Source organism: Camellia sinensis, chromosome 6 (assembly GCF_055761805.1).
Source record: "Camellia sinensis isolate YWXY chromosome 6, ASM5576180v1, whole genome shotgun sequence".
NCBI classification, from domain to species: Eukaryota; Viridiplantae; Streptophyta; class Magnoliopsida; order Ericales; family Theaceae; genus Camellia; species Camellia sinensis.
The window spans coordinates 118,617,420-118,637,661 of record NC_138966.1 but is presented as its reverse complement, the minus strand read 5'-3'; the positions used below and the strand labels follow the sequence as shown (position 1 = coordinate 118,637,661).

The 20,242-nt window shown below is 33.5% G+C and overlaps 1 protein-coding gene across 1 annotated transcript; it reads right to left on the bottom strand.

Annotated features, from left to right (window-relative positions):
• Positions 1-415: 415 nt before the first annotated feature.
• Positions 416-8,216, bottom strand: LOC145792375 (uncharacterized). Its single transcript, XM_082873111.1, has 6 exons — positions 8,031-8,216; positions 7,704-7,931; positions 7,511-7,603; positions 3,142-3,243; positions 2,586-3,031; positions 416-517 (listed from the first exon to the last, which is right to left on the bottom strand). Exons 1-5 carry the CDS (start codon positions 8,163-8,165, stop codon positions 2,612-2,614), a joined length of 978 nt encoding a protein of 325 aa, XP_082729237.1. The 5' UTR covers positions 8,166-8,216; the 3' UTR covers positions 416-517; positions 2,586-2,611.
• Between the last annotated feature and the right edge of the window lie 12,026 nt (positions 8,217-20,242).

Below are 20,242 nucleotides of genomic sequence, written 5' to 3'. Positions count from 1 at the left end.
TTAATGGGTTATGTTTTTGCTACTAAATTCTTAGTCACCAAAACATTTGATTACATATTTAGCTACCAAAATATTTGGTGGCCAAATATGTTAACATTTTTTTTTTAATTAAAATATTTGGTGCACCTGTATCCATTATTAATCAGCATTCCTGTATCCATCAACAGTAAATATGTTATGAAGCATTCAATAACAATTACACACATTTCAGTTCCAACCATCCAAAAAATTAATATTGAACATCCACTTATATATATATATTACAAATTTCATAAGAACCAAGTCTAAGCCCACGTCAATAATTTAATTCAATACATAATACTGGAATAACCAAATTCTTTGTGCACCTACAACTTTTGTACCACAACAAAAATTATATTATGTACCACGTGCTATGTTAATTGCTACCACCAAAAATTTTTTTACAAACCACTATATATACGGATAGAGATATGAACAAAATGCCCTCCCGTACTTGTCAACAAAAACATATCCACATTTGTATGTCCAAAAACATCTGCAAAAAAGGGGGAAAAAATCATTAGTTCGGTGCATGTAATGGCACTTCTGGACGACATATATATATCGTAATAATTTCAAACATTAAAAGACAAAGACAGTGATATCTATTAACTAATGCAAGACATCCAAACATGAACCCATCACGAGTTCTTGTTCTAGCTTTTTTATCTCTAAATCTATCGAAGTAAATTTTAGTACTTAAATGTGAAAGTAAATTGTGTAGGTATTATGAAATTACCAAAATTTTGGGTGTACTTACCATTTAATCCAAAAATTATTTGGTATAAAAATGTAAGAAAACCCATCATTACAGTTTGTCTGGTATCCATAAAACTCACTATGCTTATGCTTTTGTGACCTCCACGAAGCTTCCAGTTACGTTAGTTCAGTGTTTTTCTGACCTCCACGGATGGAAATTAATATGGTCTTTTTCTTCATAAAAGATTCTAATTTTCTCAATATAATCATTGAAATTTTGGAAACACTTTCCTTAAAGAATAAACTAATTAGTGGGTTTATAGATGTAGATATGCTTCTGTTTGTGAATGAGTAATGCCTTGAGTTCTTTATAGGCTTATGGGGACGAGCTATATAAGATTATGCTTAACTATTCTTCCATTACACTATCTAATTTTGATACGTACCTTCAATACTTAGCTTCTTTAGTCCTAAGTTCCCTATTCTGTTGCTGAGGAATTATCCTCCCTTCAGCCAAATCTTGAGGCCATGTTATGTATATGAACTATCTATTGTTCAACTGTTGCACATTTTGTAGTGGTGATAGTTAAACTTATCAAATACACAATTGCGCCTAAACCTTAGCTGAACTTTACAAATCCTTTGTTCCAATTTCCAAAGGACTACGTCAACAGGATATATCATTCGTCACATTTAGTTCTTGTCCTACTTACGTATTGTGGACACCTACATGTCACATTTATCACCGGGAACCTTCCTATTATTGAAAAACAGTGGCTCGGGGGCTGTTTTGCATTTTCGGCCCCCGAACCCCTTTTTTCGACAAAGTTTATGACATTTTCAACTCTAATTCCCAAAGTAGCTGTCCTATTTATGTACCGTCTGTCCATAGATGTCACATTTATCACCGGGAAGCTTCCCGTTACCAGAAATAAAATTTTGGGGGCTGCTTTGCATTTTCGCCCCTCGAACCACTATTTTCGACTAAGTTTATGACATTTTGAACTCTAATTCCCAACGTAGGCGTGCTATTTACGTACCGTCTGTCCCTACATGTCACATTTATCACCGGGAAGCTTCCCGTTACCAGAAAATAAAATTTTGGGGGCTGCTTTGCATTTTCGCCCCTCGAACCCCTATTTTCGACTAAGTTTATGACATTTTCAACTCTAATTCCCAACGTAGGCGTGCTATTTACGTACCGTCTGTCCCTACATGTCACATTTATCACCGGGAAGCTTCCCGTTATCATAAAACAGTGTTTTGGGGGATGCTTTGCATTTTCGCCCCCCGAACCCCTTTTTCCGACTAAGTTTATGACATTTTCAACTCTAATTCCCAACGTAGGCGTGCTATTTACGTACCGTCTGTCCCTACATGTCACATTTATCACCGGGAAGCTTCCCGTTATGAGAAAATAGTGTTTCGGGGGCTATTTCGCATTTTCGCCCCCCGAACCCCTTTTTTCGTCTAAGTTTATGACTTTTTCAACTCTAACTCCCAACGTATGTGTCCTATTTACGTACCGTCTGTCCCAACGTGTCACTTTTGTCACCGGGAAGGTTACTATTACTTTTAAACACATATTCGAGTTACTATTCAAAATACCACTGTTGAAGTTTACATGTTACTGTAAACGAAGATTGAAATTCGCTATGTTTTTTTAACATGTTTCTACTATAGTTAATCTTAATCAAGTACATATTTTAAATACAAGTTCATTGTTAAGAAAACTCAATACCAAACTCTAGTAACTGCACAAGAAATCATTAACCCCAAATAACTCACAAATTGATGACATTTTCAACTCTTCAAGCGAACATATTTAAACAAAGTAAGTGTGACATTAATGAAATTGTTCTTACCAAAAAACAAACGTCGGATGCCCAACTTAGATTCCCAAGAGTTGTGACAGTTTGGCGACTACGTTATTGAGATGCTCGACCTTTGTATTTGTCTCGTCCCTTGCCTTTTGTCCCTCCTCCCGCTCTTTCAACATCTCATTGGATAATTGATTGCGCTCCTCTCGTTCTTTCAACAACTCACTGTAACATCTCTCGCGCTCCTCTCGCTCTTTCATTAACTCGTCATGATCCTTTTGCCGCTCCTCACGAAGTGCCTCCACCTCAGCTCGCATTGCCTCCATGTCCTTATCGTGTGCTCGTGTTGCAAATATGGTAGACGGTTGTGGGCCACTCCCAAATCCAAGCAAGTACCTTTTCTTCTGTCCAAGCACTTGCCTTGAAATATCCTCTTGTGTCAATGGCGTCCCCGACTCGATGGCAGCCGCTTGTACATTGACCATCTCTTGCTGTCATTTCAAATAAATAAGGGTTAAAAAACTTTGGCAACATATATGTATTATTGGGTACTAAGTACAAGAAAATATTGAATACATATATTTCCTTGTCACATACTTACATGCAGCTCACGGCATTTCGGATGGATCCAGTCATTCGTTTTCTTTGAAGTGTGGCTGTCCTCATAGAACTTTGGGAAATCCAACTCTCCATCTTTTGCTACCTGTTAACACATCAATGTATAAATCAATGACACTTTATGCACCAAACAGACAAATTTCCATGAACAGATTTTTAAACAAATTGCTGGACAGATTGGCAGACAGATTTGGAGACAAATTTTAAGACAGATTTTCTGCCAGATTTGAAGCCAGATTCGTATTCAATTTTAAAAAAAAATTAAAATTGCTCTAAACACCAAACATGTAGGTTATTACCTAAATGGGATTGAATATGTGTACTTGTTGCAGTCCATCATTGATTTTTAAATATGCGATATTGATATTTTAAGGATGAGCCCCAACCTAGCCTTAATGGGGAGTACGGTGCTAGGACTTTCATGGTGAATCATTTTGATCGGCACTATTGTGGCAAGTGTGGCTTCACCTATGTTTATCAGAAGTCTGATGGTGATTAATCCTTTGATTTCAACTTTGAATTACTGTTTGTGTTTTTGTTTTAGTGCAGAAGGTTATGGATTTGTGTTAAAGTTTGAATTTTGATGGCTTATTTCTATTCTACTGCTTTAGTTGTTAAACATGAGATGGATTCTTCTTAAATTAAACGAATCTTTGACATATGGTGTGGTATTATTTCTATGTTGAGAGGGTATCACGTGGTAGTATTATATGATATCTTCTACCAATTACAAACGTATAATTTATCTATTATTTCTTATATACTTAAAATAAATGTAATAGATTCTATTGTTTAACCAATCACAATAAATAAATAAATAAAAGTATTAGATGACATCCGTCCTCCATTGAACCAAAAAAATTCTCATAATTAGGACATGATCAGCTGATGTAGGGCCAGTGTATGTCAGTTTGGGCCTTTGGTCCTTATTCTATTTGTCTAGAGACTACAGCAGGTCCCTTAGCACCCAGATTTCAAGGGAAGATAGGAAAGATAGCATAGGGCTTATCTGTACATACAAAAATAGAGAAAAGATAAAAGATATTGATAGGCTAACACTCACTATTTTTGACAATGAGACATCCCTATTGTTTCAAGGCACTTTTTTCTTCACTGTCTGTGCGTGGATATGATGTTCTGTAATGCATCGTTTTCACTTCTCAAGCCTCAATGAATTTGACAAGAATTTGTCAAAGGAAAGAAAAACGAGATCAAAATTTAGCTTATATTTTTATCATATTTTTTTTTCCCATTTCCTTTACAAATTGTACTTAAATTTATGATCCAAATGTTGCCCTGGTTGACCATGGCTGTGTTTGCAAATATAGGAGGATGGATTGCTGACACACTTTTGAGCAAAGGTCTTTCCGTAACAACAGTTCGTAAGGCAAGAACAATATACAATACTGCTCTCTTTTGTGAACATACATGTAATGTGAAAATATTTTCTAAATGGAGAAATCATCTGCATCTTTTTCTAAAATAAAAGTTTATAAACAGCAAAGTAACCTTTATTTTTTCTTACGCTAGACCTGATGAATGCCTATAGCCGTTTATAAAGGGACTTTTGAATATTTGGTTATCTGTTTTGTTCTTTGCCACCTTTCCTCAAGCTGGACATTTTTTCTGTATTTGCATGGTGCTTAGGAACCCAAGAATTTAGACAATTTGCTGCTCTTTTTGCTCTTGCCCTGCTTCATGAAATTGGGCACATGGATTGTGACACAAAACTAATATGAAATCAAATAAAAAATTATTAGAATTTATGGACATCAAGATGCTGATTTCAATTCAACTGTGCTACAATCTAGACATAATTTGAGGGCTGATAAGCACTTATCAAGGGCATTCCTTCAGATGTTTTGGAACTTCTGGAATTCTTGGTTGGAAGTATTGGTAATGCTAACACTGTCTATCTAATGCAGCTAGCATTCTAGTTTAGAGTATTTCTCAAGTTCATGTCAATAATAGTAGTAGTGAAAAAATATATGAATTTACTTAATCGAACTGATCATATATCCCTTGACAGATAGGAATGGTGAAAAGGATTGATGTAGTACCCCACTTGATTGGAACATTAGGCTTGGTTTGGTTTAATCACTTATGAACAAAAGATAGTAAGGCACTTGTTACGCTGATGGTTTTTCCCTTATTCATCTCGATAGCATTATGTAATGATGCTCACAGTCTTTATGGCAGAACTCTTTCAACAAACCTTTGAGGCAATTCTCTAGAATAACAGTTGATATCCTTGTTTCTTATGTTTATTGCATAACCATTCAAATCCTTAGACTTGTATTGTTCTTTTTGGTAAGGCTTCCTCATAATTTTTACTTTTCTAGCTAATGTAGGCTGGTTTCATTACTAAGTCTTCATGTAGTCCCTTAAAACTTCTTAGCTTAGGCATGATTGAGCACTGTGGTGTCTCCTCGGTTGCGTGAGCTTTTTGATAATCCATTTTACACTTGCAAAAAGCATTTTGCCTATAATGATATTTGAAGCTTAGGTATGTATCCTGGCTTCTTTTACAAAAATATCTTGATGCAGTCAATGTAGTTAAAAGTTGATGGCTAACATGATGTTACTAAGTAATCTATAAATTTGTACCTCACCCAAGAGTAATCAGATATGAAAAGCAATAACATGGATAGAACATTGACAAGAAGCTCAAAGCCATAGCTGGTTTTGGTTTCAAAACATTAAAATGCATGGACAATGTACCCAAAAAAAATTGACAATTTAACGGTATGCTTAAGCTACTATGCAAGAAGATTCTACTTTTATTACGTTACATTGTATATGATTCAAGGCCCTTGGTTGAGTGGAATAGAAAAACAAGATTCATGTAGCCCAAGTAGTTGGAACAAGGCTTTGTTGACTTGACATTTCATTTCAACATGAATGGTCATTTGATTATGTCTATGTACTTCACCAATTGCTTTTTTATCATGACTTCTAACTTCGATTTGATTGATTCCAAATTCTATGTTTTAAGGTTGTTCGATTTTGGCCGAGAAAAGGTGCTTTTGGTTTTGTAGCTTACAAGTATCATTTAAGGCGGCTTGAACGACGACAGCCCAAGTTGACCAATCCTCAGGTTATCAACTATTTGTTAGAACTCAACAGTTCAGTTTTATGACTTTTCCTAAAGATAAAGATCATACCTACCCTATGGTCAGTATTGGCCAGTCTTATTACCGATACATGTGACCTCGCGTGTATAATTTTTAGTTCATGATTGTACAATTCTGCTCATTTATTGGTTTTCTTTTTCTTGCAACCAAGTGATCATACCCAATTTTATGCTGTAGTTGATATTGCACATGGTAATTGGATTCTAGGAGATTTCTGGGAAAGAAGTTCTGGGACCATAGAATTACTGTTTAAAGTCCCAATCTAATTTTCATGGCCTAACATGATGTGGTGATGTTGGAAAGGATGTTTGATTCTAAAACTAAGAAGGCATGCTGGATCTATACACAATATGTATTATAGTTTAGACAGATTTTTAGAGTATAGTTTACATTTTGTAGTATAGTGCAGTATATATTGTTCAGATTGGCTTTGATTTTTGCTGATCTGTTGGTTCTGAGTGGACTGCACTAATTTTGGTTTTCAGCTGCTGATCTGTCTGTTTTGCTGATCTGTTTTGAGGTATCCTTGGAAGGCTTCAGTTTGGTTCTGAGTGGATGCAGGGTTGGGCTCTGGAAATGAGATGGGTGAGGCTTGCAATCAGCTGGGCTGCTTCTTCATTCTGCTTCTGTGTTGAGCTGGTATTGTTTTGCATTCTATCAGATCTCAGCAGAGGTGTGGTCTACAGCAACAGAGAAACTATCTGCTTTTTCTGGCTTTTTCTCTGTTTTGTATGCTCGTTGGCTTCTCACCAACTAGGAGGTTGGAGCTTGTTTTTAGCTCCAACCTCCTCTTTATTGATGTAAATTTTCCTCTTCCATAAATAAAGTTTTTTTTGCCGTTCAAAATAAAATATATATATTGTTCAGATTGTGTATTATAGTGTAGACAGATTTATATATACTGTATTATAGTGTTGACAGCTTGTGTATTATAGTGTATTATAGTGTAAACATAGTATAGTTTAGATTTTGTGAGACAGATTTCGAAAGAAAGACAGAGTATAGTGTAGGCAGATTTAGAATGCAAACATGTGGCAAGGGTAGATTTAACAGATTTTTTCCAGACGGATTTTTTGCAGACAGTACATGTTTACTAACAGAGTTTAAAATATATATATATATATATATGTGTGTGTGTGTGTGTGTGTAGGAGAACATAACATTTTTCAAATCCAAACAACATATAATGGATTCAAGTTTAAAAAAAATCGAACTCACCATAGCAGCCATTGCGATAGGAAATGAGCGAGACCCATTGGTATGATTGTACGGCAATTGACTCCTATTACTCTTGCCAGCTTTTGACCGTTTCTAAAAATAAGTCAAGCAGATAAACAATATTTTTTGTCAATATTAAGGCATATCACATTTTCACATAGATGTATGTACTCTATCTAGTCTATTATTTTACCTGGTGAGATGCATCTTGCCATGCCACATCGATCAAATGCTTCCAATTATCTAAACTCACCCCTACGGGCGGATGACCATAGATCTCATCACGTGGAAGTCCTTCTAACAATTCGAACTCTTGCTTCAAGGTGTACCTCCAATCTTTGTACAACCCATAGGCCTTCTTATTCACAATCTCCTGTGCTTGTAAGTCATTGTGGAAATCGTCTCCAATTTGAAACTTGTCCTACATGCAAAACAAATTGAAATAGTAATCATTACATATTAGTCTTTCTTATTACTCACATAATACAATTACATATTGTGGACAAGTAATATTAGTTACAAGAACTCCTTGGATGACGGCAGCTTTAGTAGTCTCATCAAGATCCAGCCATGACTTCACATCTTTCAAAGGGCACAAGGTTCTAATTTGAATTCCTAACTCGTTAGTTGCTGGAGTGGCATACTTGCCAGTCATTGCATTCAACCCACGATCGATGTGAACATAACATTTTTCCCCTTTGTTGGCTCTAATTATTTTTTGTATGCCCTTGCCAAGTGTCGGTCCACGTACACGTAGAGGCTTCGAAGTCCCTGTTAACAACATAACATCATGAAAATTGCCTAAAATTTGGCTACAAAAAAACAATGGCAATGGCATGTGGTAATTGACAAATTTTATACACTTCATTCTTACCTACGCCACTCGGCTGCGTTTCGGATGGGGCTTGTGTCTCATCAGAATCATCCATTGGTTGGCTAGTGACATGATGAGATGGTCCCACATTTGATCGGACGGGTACAACAGGAGACGGAGCAACGGGTGATCCTAAAGGAATAGCAGCCGGCGAGTCTGTTTCTGGCTGCGTGAGTGTCTTCTTCCGAAGCCGACCAGTCTTTAAGCCAGGAACCATTTTCCAATCTGCAATAACATAAGTAACACTATATACATGAACTAGACAAAAATAAGTCCGCTTGATTATTGCAGACAAAAATAATACATGAACTAGACAAAATTAACACAATAACAAAAATAATACATGAACTACACCATTTTCCATTTTCCATTTTCCTATATACATGAACTACACAAAAATAAGTCCGCTTGGTTCATGCATATAGCAATAAAGAATTGTTTGTAGTTCAAGCACGTGTCCGTTAGTGGTTCATCAGAGGTGCTTGAGCTCTGCACCCAGCTTTGATGACAGTGGGAAATTTTACTGCCCTTTTTGTGCATATTCTCATGCAATTTTGAAGTACTTTGAAGTCAAGAAAAAGGCGTCTTTAGCTAGGAAAGATCTCGCTGCTTTCATTGGATTGGAGAATGGACATCGGGCAAACAAACTTTGTAAGAGATTTCTTAGATCAGAGCAAAATCAGTTGAGACGAGATGACAACGTGAATGGAAACAATCAAACAAACTACAATGGAAACCATGTAGATGAAGTCAATAGTTCTCAATACAGAGAAAATGTAGAAGCTAAGCAACAAGCAGAACCTTCAGTATCAGGCTTTAATGGCAATCTATCTTGTCGAGAAGGTGGTGTGACCGTAAATGATGGAACACTTGCGGAGACACAACAGATTGATGAACGCTCTGGTTCTAAGCTTCATGAAGATAATCCATCTTGCAGAGACTCAGAGATTGTCGATGTGACCAAGATACTTGCTGGAGATAGAAAGCAACAGGAAGTTTTACAACAACCGATTACTAATTCAACCCAAAAAGCTGCATGTCCACCGAATGCTGACGCAGAGGAAAGTTCTGAAGAAGAAAATGATTAGTATTAAATTGGTATTAAAATGATTAGTTCTGAAGAAGAAAATGATTAGTATTAAATTGGTATTAAAGTTCTGAAGAAGAAAATGATTAGTATTAAAATGCTGCATGTCCACCGAATGCTGCATGAAAAACGTACAAATCTCGGGCTCTATCAAATTAGTATTAAATTGATTATATACCATGTGTTGCTTACTGTTGCTTGGCACCAAAGGACACGAGAAACCGTTGCAAAAGCACTTCAAATAGGATATCGTCCTACAAGTTAACAGTAGACAAGTGTTTAAATGGATGTAATGGACATATTTTGTGTATTCTATTATGTAATTTGAATGTAGTGTTTGAACGAATCTGTTTTATTATGGATTGAACAATCATAACCTGGAGCACTTTTTTTATGAATCTGTTTGAATGGATCTGGAGCATGACAGATTGAGCTTTTAGGCAGATGCACAGAATGGATTTGTTTGAATGGATCTGTTAAAAATCTGGAGCATAACAGAATGAGCATTCAGGCAGATTCACAGAAGGGATTTGTTTGAATGGATCTGTTCAAAATCTGGAGCATAACAGATTGAGCATTCAGGCAGATTCACAGAATGGATCTGTTTGAATGGAGCATTCAAGCATACAAAATCTGGAGCATTCAAGCATTCAAATTCACAGACATACAAAATCTGTTATGCTTGAATGCTCATTCAACATACAGATTCAGCATTCAAAATCTGGCCCATTCAAAGACATTCAAAACCTGGAGCATTCAAGCAGATTCATAGACATACAAAACCTAGAGCATTCAGGCAGATTCATAGATTCATAGACATACATTCAAAACCTGGAATATTACCATAAAATATAACCTGGAGCATAACAGATATATACATTTCAGCATTCAAAATCTGGCTCATTCAGTCACATTTACACACATAATCTGAACCAAAACCTGGAGCATTCAAGCAGATTCATAGACATACAAATTGCTATATTTTGTGCCATTAATGCAATCGACACACGGACACCTAATTTCATCCTCTACGCCTAAATTTGCCGTAGCAAAATCAAGGAATGACTTCACCCCTTGTTGATACTCTTTACTTGTCAACCGATTATTTATCGTCATCCAACTCTTGTCCATTTTGTCACCTACAACTCACACAAACATTAACCGAGGAAGCCATGAGAACACACATTTCAAGTTGAGATAGATTAGGTTGTTTTTCATTCACTGTTTGGCTTGTCACATAAATCTCTTTTAGGGTGGAACTTTATGACACGATTAGTTCTAAAACAAGTTAATTTAATAAATGACCCGTAATTTTGGACCACTACATAGCATAACTAGTAGAGCACTAGTACTAGTGAAACTATATGGTCAATGATAGAATGATATATCAAAATAATGAAAACCATGTCATCCTCTTATTACAATGAAACAGGTTAAGAGTTAAGCATGACTTTTATACCACTTAAACTCAGATTTGTTTTCTTAACAAGAGAAGAATGTCAAAGCCATAGGCTTTTTGACGCTCACAAATCAGAATAGCGAGGGAGGGCCAATTGGAGAAGATGATGGACGAAGGAGGCTGCAATGGTTGAAGACAAGGCTATAAAGGTGACGGAGCATTTTACAAATAGCATACTTACCGTGGGAAGTTAAAACTCCAAAATCCTATACATGCAAGTTTAAGTACTACTAGTCCTGCACTAACAGTGGCCACAAACATATATTATAATATGTGACCTAAAGCAGCTAATAATTAATATCCATTAAAAAAAAAAAAAACCAACCTGAATGACAATCCTGTGCTACAGGATTACCATTACGGGTAACTCCACAGAGTAGACCAGCAAGCTCTAGCAAGCAGCCTGGTTTTGGGTAGTTGGCAATGATGTATTTACCGACAATGAGAAAAGCGAGTGCAAACACCATAGAAAAGAAATTTTTAATTAACAAAGTTAAAATCCCTCATCTTGTTGGACAGTACAGGTTTGTAGGAAAGACTTGGATGTGAAACAAAAGTAAGAGGATGTCAACTTCGGGTACAAATCAATTGAGCCAAAGAGTTGTTTGGTGCAGAAAATCCCTATTCATAAGTCCAAGATAAGCATCCCTTGTACAGTAATATGATTATATAAGTATATTTCAAATTACCACGTTGTCATGCAAAATGAAATGTTCCATTCTTCACACCTAACTGTTGGTATTAATATAAAAAACTACCCATGGTACATATCAGCGGTTCACCCCTAACTGTTAGTGTTAACATAAAAAATACCCAAGCTACATAATAGCAGCTGATCAGAGGATGACTGGATCTTCACTAGCAAACAATTTCCTTTAGCAATCAATATGCCTTAGTTAGTTGAAGAATTTATGTTAGAAAAGCAAACTAACCTCACATTGCCTACAACAGAAAACATTATTGTCATGTAAGATTGATGATCCACCATTTAACCAATAGAAAAATGCATTGCCACAGTCCAAACCAAATTAAAATTAAGGCTTGTATCCTATTCAAGTGAGATAGACTACATAAATCATTTTTCACTATTCTACTCTATCAATGTTTGTATACTTGATTAATTATACAAATTCACATGGATTACATAATATGCCAAAAGTACTCTTTCACTTGAGCTAACATATGTTAAAAAATGCCATATGTTAAAAAATGGGTAATACTAGAATGAAGATGCCAAAAGTACTCTTTGCCCTAGTTTATGTAGCAAATGGGTTGATTCACCCCAAGCATTGCCCTAATTTTTCATTTCAAACACATTTGAATAACAATGCCCTAATTGAGGGCATTTCGTAAAACAAATATTCTGTGTGTTTTGACACACACACACACACACACACATATATATATATATATATATATGTAGATATATATATATATATGTATATATGCATATATATATATATATGTATGTATGTGTGTGTGTGTAAACAGAGACAGATAGAAACTGAGGCAAATCGAGAGGGAGATACAGAGAGAGGGAGAGACAGATGCGAAATTCAAACATACCTGGGAGGGAGTTCGGGGGATGATCCAGTTCGGGGGAGTTCGGGCGATGGAGACTATTCCTGTACAGAAAAGGGCAGAGGCGTGAGTGTACATATGATTTGGGAAAATAATCCAGTATATATGGAATCAATGTTGTGAATATATGATTCGTGTGTGTGTGTAAACAGAGAGAGAGAGAGAAAGAGGGAAACCGAAAGGCCGTCTGAGATGTTTAAGAAATGGAGAGGGAGATACAGAGAGAGAGAGGGAGATACCTGTACAGCAACTCTTGCGATGGAGACAGAGCAGTGATAGAGGCAGGAGTGCGAGAGGGAGGGAACTGGGATCCTTTTGCAATGCAAATAGAAGAAGTAATATTCCCTCCACAATTTCGTGGGACGTTTGGCGACCAAAATGAAATTAGTCGCCGAAAGTAATTAATTCTAAAGCAACCTTTTGGCGACCAAAATTTTGGTCGCGAAAGGTATAAAAGTGAAATTTTTTTTTTTTTTTCTTTTCATTCGACAAAACAAATCGAAAAATTATAACTTTGTTCTAAAATTTCAAAAAAAATTCGGTAAAGATAAAAATTAACAAAAACAAATAGTAAATAAAAATAGTAAAATCGAACCAATGAGCAAATCGAACCGTAACATAACAAATATATTAAAATTATATTTAAATAAAAATATAAGTAATAAAATTTTAAATTATAAATATTAAATTATCTTAAATATTTGTCCTAATATTTTTTTCAAAATACAAAATTTAAAATTTTTTTCAAATACATAATTTAAAAATTTTCCCTATAATTCAATATTGTAAATATTTTTTTAAAAGACTAATACTATACAAATAGAAAAATTTATTGTGAATTTCTTATTTTAAAATAAATTAATATAAAAAACAAATTTATTTATAATAATCATATTATCGCATTATTGTCAAAATTTATTTATTAATTTTAAATTTTTTTTTGGGTGGTATGAATTAGAATAGAGATGAGATTGAGAAGTTTTTTTTCTTCCACAGGACTAATAAAAAAATAAAAGAAATCAAACACAAACTCAAACACAGGGAAGCCTTCAAATTGGTCCCAGATTTGAAACGGTCAACTGTGATCAAGATTTTGTCTGCTTTTGTCTTTCCAACTCTGTAATTCACTTCTTTCCAATACATATATAGGTCGATTGATATATACATATATACATATATATATATATATATATGTATATATACACATTTCCAGAGACACATGATTTTCATTTTTCTTCTTTTTTCTCTTCTCCAGGATCCCCAAATTCCTCATATATATACACACACATTTGCAGAGATATATTAATAGTGAAACTCACAACTGTTATGTTGCTGATAAAATCCACCCTTGTTCTGAGAGGCTTTATGAAATGCTGCATGAACTCTTTCTACCGATGAAGGGAGACACTAATTTTACAGATTTTGAATATTTTATGTAATCAGTACACTGCATTGTGCCTAAGTTATGTGGTGGTGCAACGGACGGAGTGAATTCAAATATAAGAATATTTGAGATTAAAGAAAATTGACTTATTATCTTCTTTAATTCAAGCTGTCATCATCAAAATTAAGGTCAATTAACTGTCATAATATTATCATCAGGATTGCCTCTACTCTATAAAAGTGGATCAGGCATGCAGTGTTGCTATAGACTAAATTTGTTTTGGTAGTCAAAACTGGTCGCCAAAAATGTGTTTTCTTGTAGTGTTGTTATATAACTATTTTCCCAACTTTGAAAATATTTGTAGAAATGGTGTGGTGCAACCACAGTAGTAGTAGTTGTGGTGGTGGTGATGTGATGATAGTTATGAGGTGGTTTGATGATGTGATGCGGTGATGGTGATAGGATAGTGGTGACATAGACGCTGGTAGCATTGGGAATGATAGTGAATCTTCATCTACTAAGGCCTCTTTTGTGAAGACTAAAAAAATCAAAAATTCAGTTTTTAATATATTTTCGGTCGCATCATTCTCTTTATTTTTAATCTACTAAGGCCTCACGGTAGTAGTAGTTGTGGTGGTGGTGATGTGATGATAAAAGTCAGATAAAGAAGAGAGATAGAGAGAGAGAGACAGAGATAGAGTGATGAGCGAGAGAGACAGATAGACAACGTGGCTGCTAAAAGTGTATTTTCTTATAGTGGATTGATAAATCGAGAAGGAGCTCGATAAATTAAATTCATCAGACTGACCTGTAACTATGCCTTTAAATTTTTGCAATGTAAAACTATCGACAAACAGCCAATAACAAGTTGCCCATTTTAGCATACCTTTCGCGTGAGGGCCCAATTATTAAAAGATGTGTTCAACCATCAAATGAAAGCTGTCTACTTCTTCCATCTAAAAATAATAATCTATTTTCAGAATTTAATTTCTTTTTATAATACAATTATTACATTTTAAAAATATTAATTTTTCAAAATTACCTTTTGATAGTGTATTTTTTTAGACATATCAATTGTCATAATTGTACTTTTTGTATTATTAATGGACTAGCGTATGCCCGTGCCTCAAGGCACGGTATAAATAATGTTAGGACTATAATATAATTATAATCGCAACACTATTTAAATTTAAGATTAAAATACAATTAAAAAAATATATTTAATAGACTATACTCTACAATTCCAAACAAATCAAATATTAAAAAAATTAAATATCAAATAATGCACACCTTTCAATAATTTTTTTGTTGGTAAACCATAACAGTAATAATTTTTCTATATTAAATTATTTGTCATTTTGTTTTAGTCTGTTGCAATTTGTTTCAACAATTTAAAAAAATTTAAAAAAAGAGGAGTAAACAATTAGATATGCTATTGGAGTAAACAATTAGATTTCTATATTAAATGATTGACCCGCTTTATAAACTTACACCTCTGCAGTTTCCTATCCAAGTCGGATTGACAATTAGATATGCTATTGGAGTAAACAATGCTCCCAAGTATATTAGCAAAATCAAAATAGAGGTCAGCATGATCAATCCAAATGAACTGCCATCGTTCTGATAGGACGCTAGTTCTCACAGGCTCTTTCAATGGCAGCATAGAAATGATTTTGGAAAGAATCCCATCTGGTAGTTGAATTTGGACACACATAAGTTAAAAAAATAAGCATACATCTGTAATTTTACTGAAGCATACATCTGTAAAAAAATCAATATCAGTACAGATTTGGGTTTTGAATTTGGACACACAAAAATTACAGATGCTTGCTTAACACATATATTACTTAAGCCAAATTCAAATACCCAAATCTTTTTATAACATATGTTTGTCATTATAAAAATTCAAAATTCCCAAAGCATGTTTTACTTCTTAAAAATGGATTCTGCACTCCATTTTTACTTCTTTAAGCATGTTTTTTATAAACAAATGTTTTTTACTTCTTATAAACAGATGTTTTTTACTTCTTATAAAATGGAGTATTTTTGTTCGAAAAAATCTGCTCATTATAGAGATATTACATTCCGTAATATTACTTCTTATGGATTGATGCTCATTATAAAGATGATTTGGGATTAGTAATATTTTATAAAGATTCAAAAACAGATTCAAATATTACTTATCACCACCTTTATCTGCATAAGCAATCAACAATGAGAACAAAGAACAAAGAGAACAATGGCAATACCAGAAAACCCGAACCAGAAAACCCAGAAAACCCAGCAGCACAAACCCATGAAATGGACAGCTCAAGAAAACCCAACTGTCGATTCAGTTAAAAAATGGAACAACCTCTCAGACCCATTCAAACAAACACTTAATGGGTGTGAAGCCCTGGACTGAAAAAGAAGATTAGAATCAAAATGATAAAAAGAAAATCTGAAAGCAAGAAGAGATAGCAAGAATTAATCAGAACTAACCCATGAAATGGACAGCTCAAGAAAACCCAACTGTCGATTCAGTTAAAAAATGGAACAACCTCTCAAACCCATTCAAACAAACACTTATTGGGTGTGAAGCCCTGGACTGAAAAAGAAGATTAGAATAAGAGAAAGAGAAGCAAAATGATAATCAGGAAATCTGAAAGCAAAGAACAGATAGCAAGAATTAATCAGAAGTGATAATTGAAGATCGCAAGAACAATTGAAAAGTGATAATCAAACAACAGAGCAATTGAAGCAATGGGTACGGAGAGAAAATAATAATTAAAAAATTTGAAAAATCAAACAACAGAGTGATAGAGACCACATTTATTTATGATCGCAAGAACAATTGAAAAGTGATAATCAAACAATAGAGCAATTGAAAAGTGATCTTACCTGGAGAGCAGAAGAAGAAGAACAGGCCTGGAGAGCAGAGAGATAAAAGAGGGAATGGGGTGGGTGAGAACAAAGAGGGGAATAGATAAAGATTAATAGAGTGATCTTAAAGATAGAAGGAGATGAGACGTGGGTGAGCAGGTACTTTAGTGTTTGGGCGGGAAGGGGATTGAGCCGTCCATGTGAATATACAAATGAATCATGACCCTTAAAATGTCCTAGTAGGACAAATGTCTCTAGGATAAATTCAAAATCCGTTCTACTTTATTATATAGATTTAAAAAAAGGACAAAATAAGAAATTCATATTATTTTAATAATTAATTTTTTCAAAAAATTTATATTTTGAGATAATAAAAAAAAGATATTAATATTTTTGGATGGTGGGTGTACAACCTCTTAATAAAAATAAAAAAAAATAATTAATTTTCTTATTTTCATTCGGCTACCAAACAATTTAGTAGCCGAAAGTAGAGGTACAGCGACTAAAATAAATTTTGTCGCGGAAAGTTGACATTTGGCGACCAAACGTTTGGTCGGGAAAGATTAAAAATCAATTTTTTTATTTTCATTCGGCTACCAAACAATTTAGTAGCCGAAAGTAGATATACAGCGACTAAAATAAATTTTGTCGCAGAAAGTTGACATTTGGCGACCAAACGTTTGGTCGGGAAAGATTAAAAATCAATTTTTTTATTTTCATTCGGCTACCAAACAATTTAGTAGCTAAAGGTACCTCTACGGCTACTAAATTTTTGTTTAGTCGCCAATTGTCATATGTTTAGCTACTAAAATTTGTTTTAGTCACCAATTGTAATATCTTTAGCTACTAAATTTTTTTTAGTAGCCAATAATCAACATTCCCCTACTAAAAAAAATTAGTAGCTAAAAATCTGACTTTTGCCGACTAATATTATTTTTGGTAGCCAATTCCGTGACTTTTGGCGACTAAATTAGTTTTGGTAGCTAAAAGTGGTCGGCAAAAATGCTTTTTCTTGTAGTGTAATGATAAGTCATATAATTAAAAAATTTATTTAAATATAAAAATTACTCAATAAGTAGTTGCAGTATGCATTTGTTTGGATAGAAGGGAGGATTGTAATCCATCAGACTATTAGTCGTGTGATACATTGTCCCGGGACTGTTTGGTTAGACTAAATTTGTATCCTATGCTTGTTTAGTCATGTGATTAGATGTCTTGATTGAACTATTTTTTTTTATCCAATGTTTGTTTGGAATATTATGGAGAAGGATAAATGCTCAAATGACTATTTTATCCTTTTCAATTATTTACTAAGTAATAGCAATATTAAACATAGCTTTAATATTTTAATTATTTTTAGCTAAATTAAATAAAAATTTATTTTATTTTATTTTTTGCACAATATTTTAATTATTTTAATTTTCTGTTTTCAATTAAATTAAATTTATAATTTATAATTTATATTTTTTATTTAATATATAATTTTAAATTAACGACAATAAAAAATAATTTTATTTAATTTATAAATTAAATTTTCAACAACAGTTAAAAAATTTAATTTATAAAGCCATAATTTGTAATTTATTTTTTTTAAATAAATTTAATTTATAATTTATATTTTATAATTTAAATTTTTTATTTAATATATAATTTTAAATTAACAACACTAAAAAAATAATTTATAAATGTTCAAAAGACTATTTTATCATTTTTTAATTGTTTGCTAAGTAATAACATGAAGGATAAAATGAACATTTCACAAAATAATCTAATGGGATACCAATCTCATAATTTCTATCCCATCCCCCCATGGGATAGGATAGTCCGGAGCAAAAAAAATGAAATAAACAATGGACTATTAGTCCGGTGAGACTAATAATCCAATCTCATCCCCTAATCCTTCAAAACAAACACACCCTAAGGGTATTGAAAGTCTTAAATAGGAATGTATTATTACTGCTCACTGATCTTTAAAGTTTGATTTTTCTCATTTTTACTTTTTATGTTTTAAGCTTTTGTTCAATTTATATTAATTTTTGCTCAAAATTAAACAAAAATATTATAATAACTGTCACAGAACATAAAAAAAAATATATATTATTATATTAAGATTTGAGCTTGTGTCAAAGTTATGAATTATATATAAAATATTTTTATGTCATATGATTGTTAATGTGTCATTTTCTGTCTAATTTTTAATAGAAGTTAGCTTTGAAAGTAAACTAAGAAAAATTTCAAACATGAAGAACCAAAATGAGAAAAAAAAGAATTTAAGGGTCAAAATAAAAAAATGACCAAACATAATGAAGACAGATTGTAATTTATCCTATATATTATATATAAATGAGCCTGAAAATGGTTTTGGGTCATATTCATAAATATGAAGGCCCAAGAAAAGGAAAGAAAAAAAGTACTCCGAAATAACCAACTCTCTATAACTATTGGTATTTTTTACAAATAAAAAAATAAAAAATAAAAATAAAAAATCATGAGGGGGTCGATTTCAGTAATCGAATATTTCAATAATTTTAGGAGTGCTACCTAGGAAACCATGTACTATGGAATATATACGAGATGGATATTGTAGCATGGATGTTAATTTAGTGATACACTTAAATAGAAACTAATAAAACATGGATCAAAGCAAAAGACACTTCCATTCACCAAATCAACCAAAAGGGTTCATACATATAATATAGAAGATATATATATATATATATATATATAGAAATGAAAAGTACAGTTGCATCAGTAAATAAGAGGTTGAGTACATATATATGGGTATAGTTGATGTTAGTGAAATATTACAATGATATATGGATGTCATGGGGTGTATTGGATTGGAATGGAAATCAATTTGAGTAGTGATGGTTGTTTTTGGAAGTAAGAGAATCGATAACAAGTTGAGCCATCATCTCCTTCACCGACTTCCTGGGTACTGGAATCACGATTCCACTCTTCTGTTTGAAACGCCGTTTGGAATCGGTCTGTTCTCGATCCTCTCCTCCACTACAATTCTCCTCTTCTAGCTTGCACTTGATTTTCTCTCTCTTATCTGCCATCTCTCTCTCTCTCTCTCTCTCTCTCTCTCTGAAGTGAGAGTTGTGTTGTGCTGTGTTGAGTTTTCTTGGGATGGAGAGGAACAGATGAGGATATATTTTTACAGAGTGTTGTGGTTTCTTTGCCTCTCTCTTTGAAAGTATATATGCAGTGCCAGTGTGTGAACCCAAATTTGAAGACGCACCCCTGTGGCTGTGTGTGTGTGTGTGTGTGTGTGTGTGTGTAAATTATAGTTAAATTAACAGTTACCATCCCACTTTGAGTGTATAATTCAGGTGTGTGAGGTGCTGTGTAATGCAGATGAGGATATATTTTCTCTCTCTTATTTTTTTTCATCACATCACCTTTTTATTTTTCTGCACATCTTTTCGTAAAAAGACAAAAAATACACTTATTTAAATTATCCCAAACAATCTCTTAATTAT

Coding starts and splice junctions, on each gene's coding strand:
- LOC145792375 (XM_082873111.1), bottom strand. CDS start 8,165: ATGACTGGCAAGTATGCCACTCCAGCAACTAACGAGTTAGGAATTCAA. Junction 7,604..7,703: donor GGCAAGATGCATCTCACCAG/GTAAAATAATAG, acceptor ACTTATTTTTAG/AAACGGTCAAAAGCTGGCAA. Junction 3,244..7,510: donor CTATCGCAATGGCTGCTATG/GTGAGTTCGATT, acceptor ATGTGTTAACAG/GTAGCAAAAGATGGAGAGTT.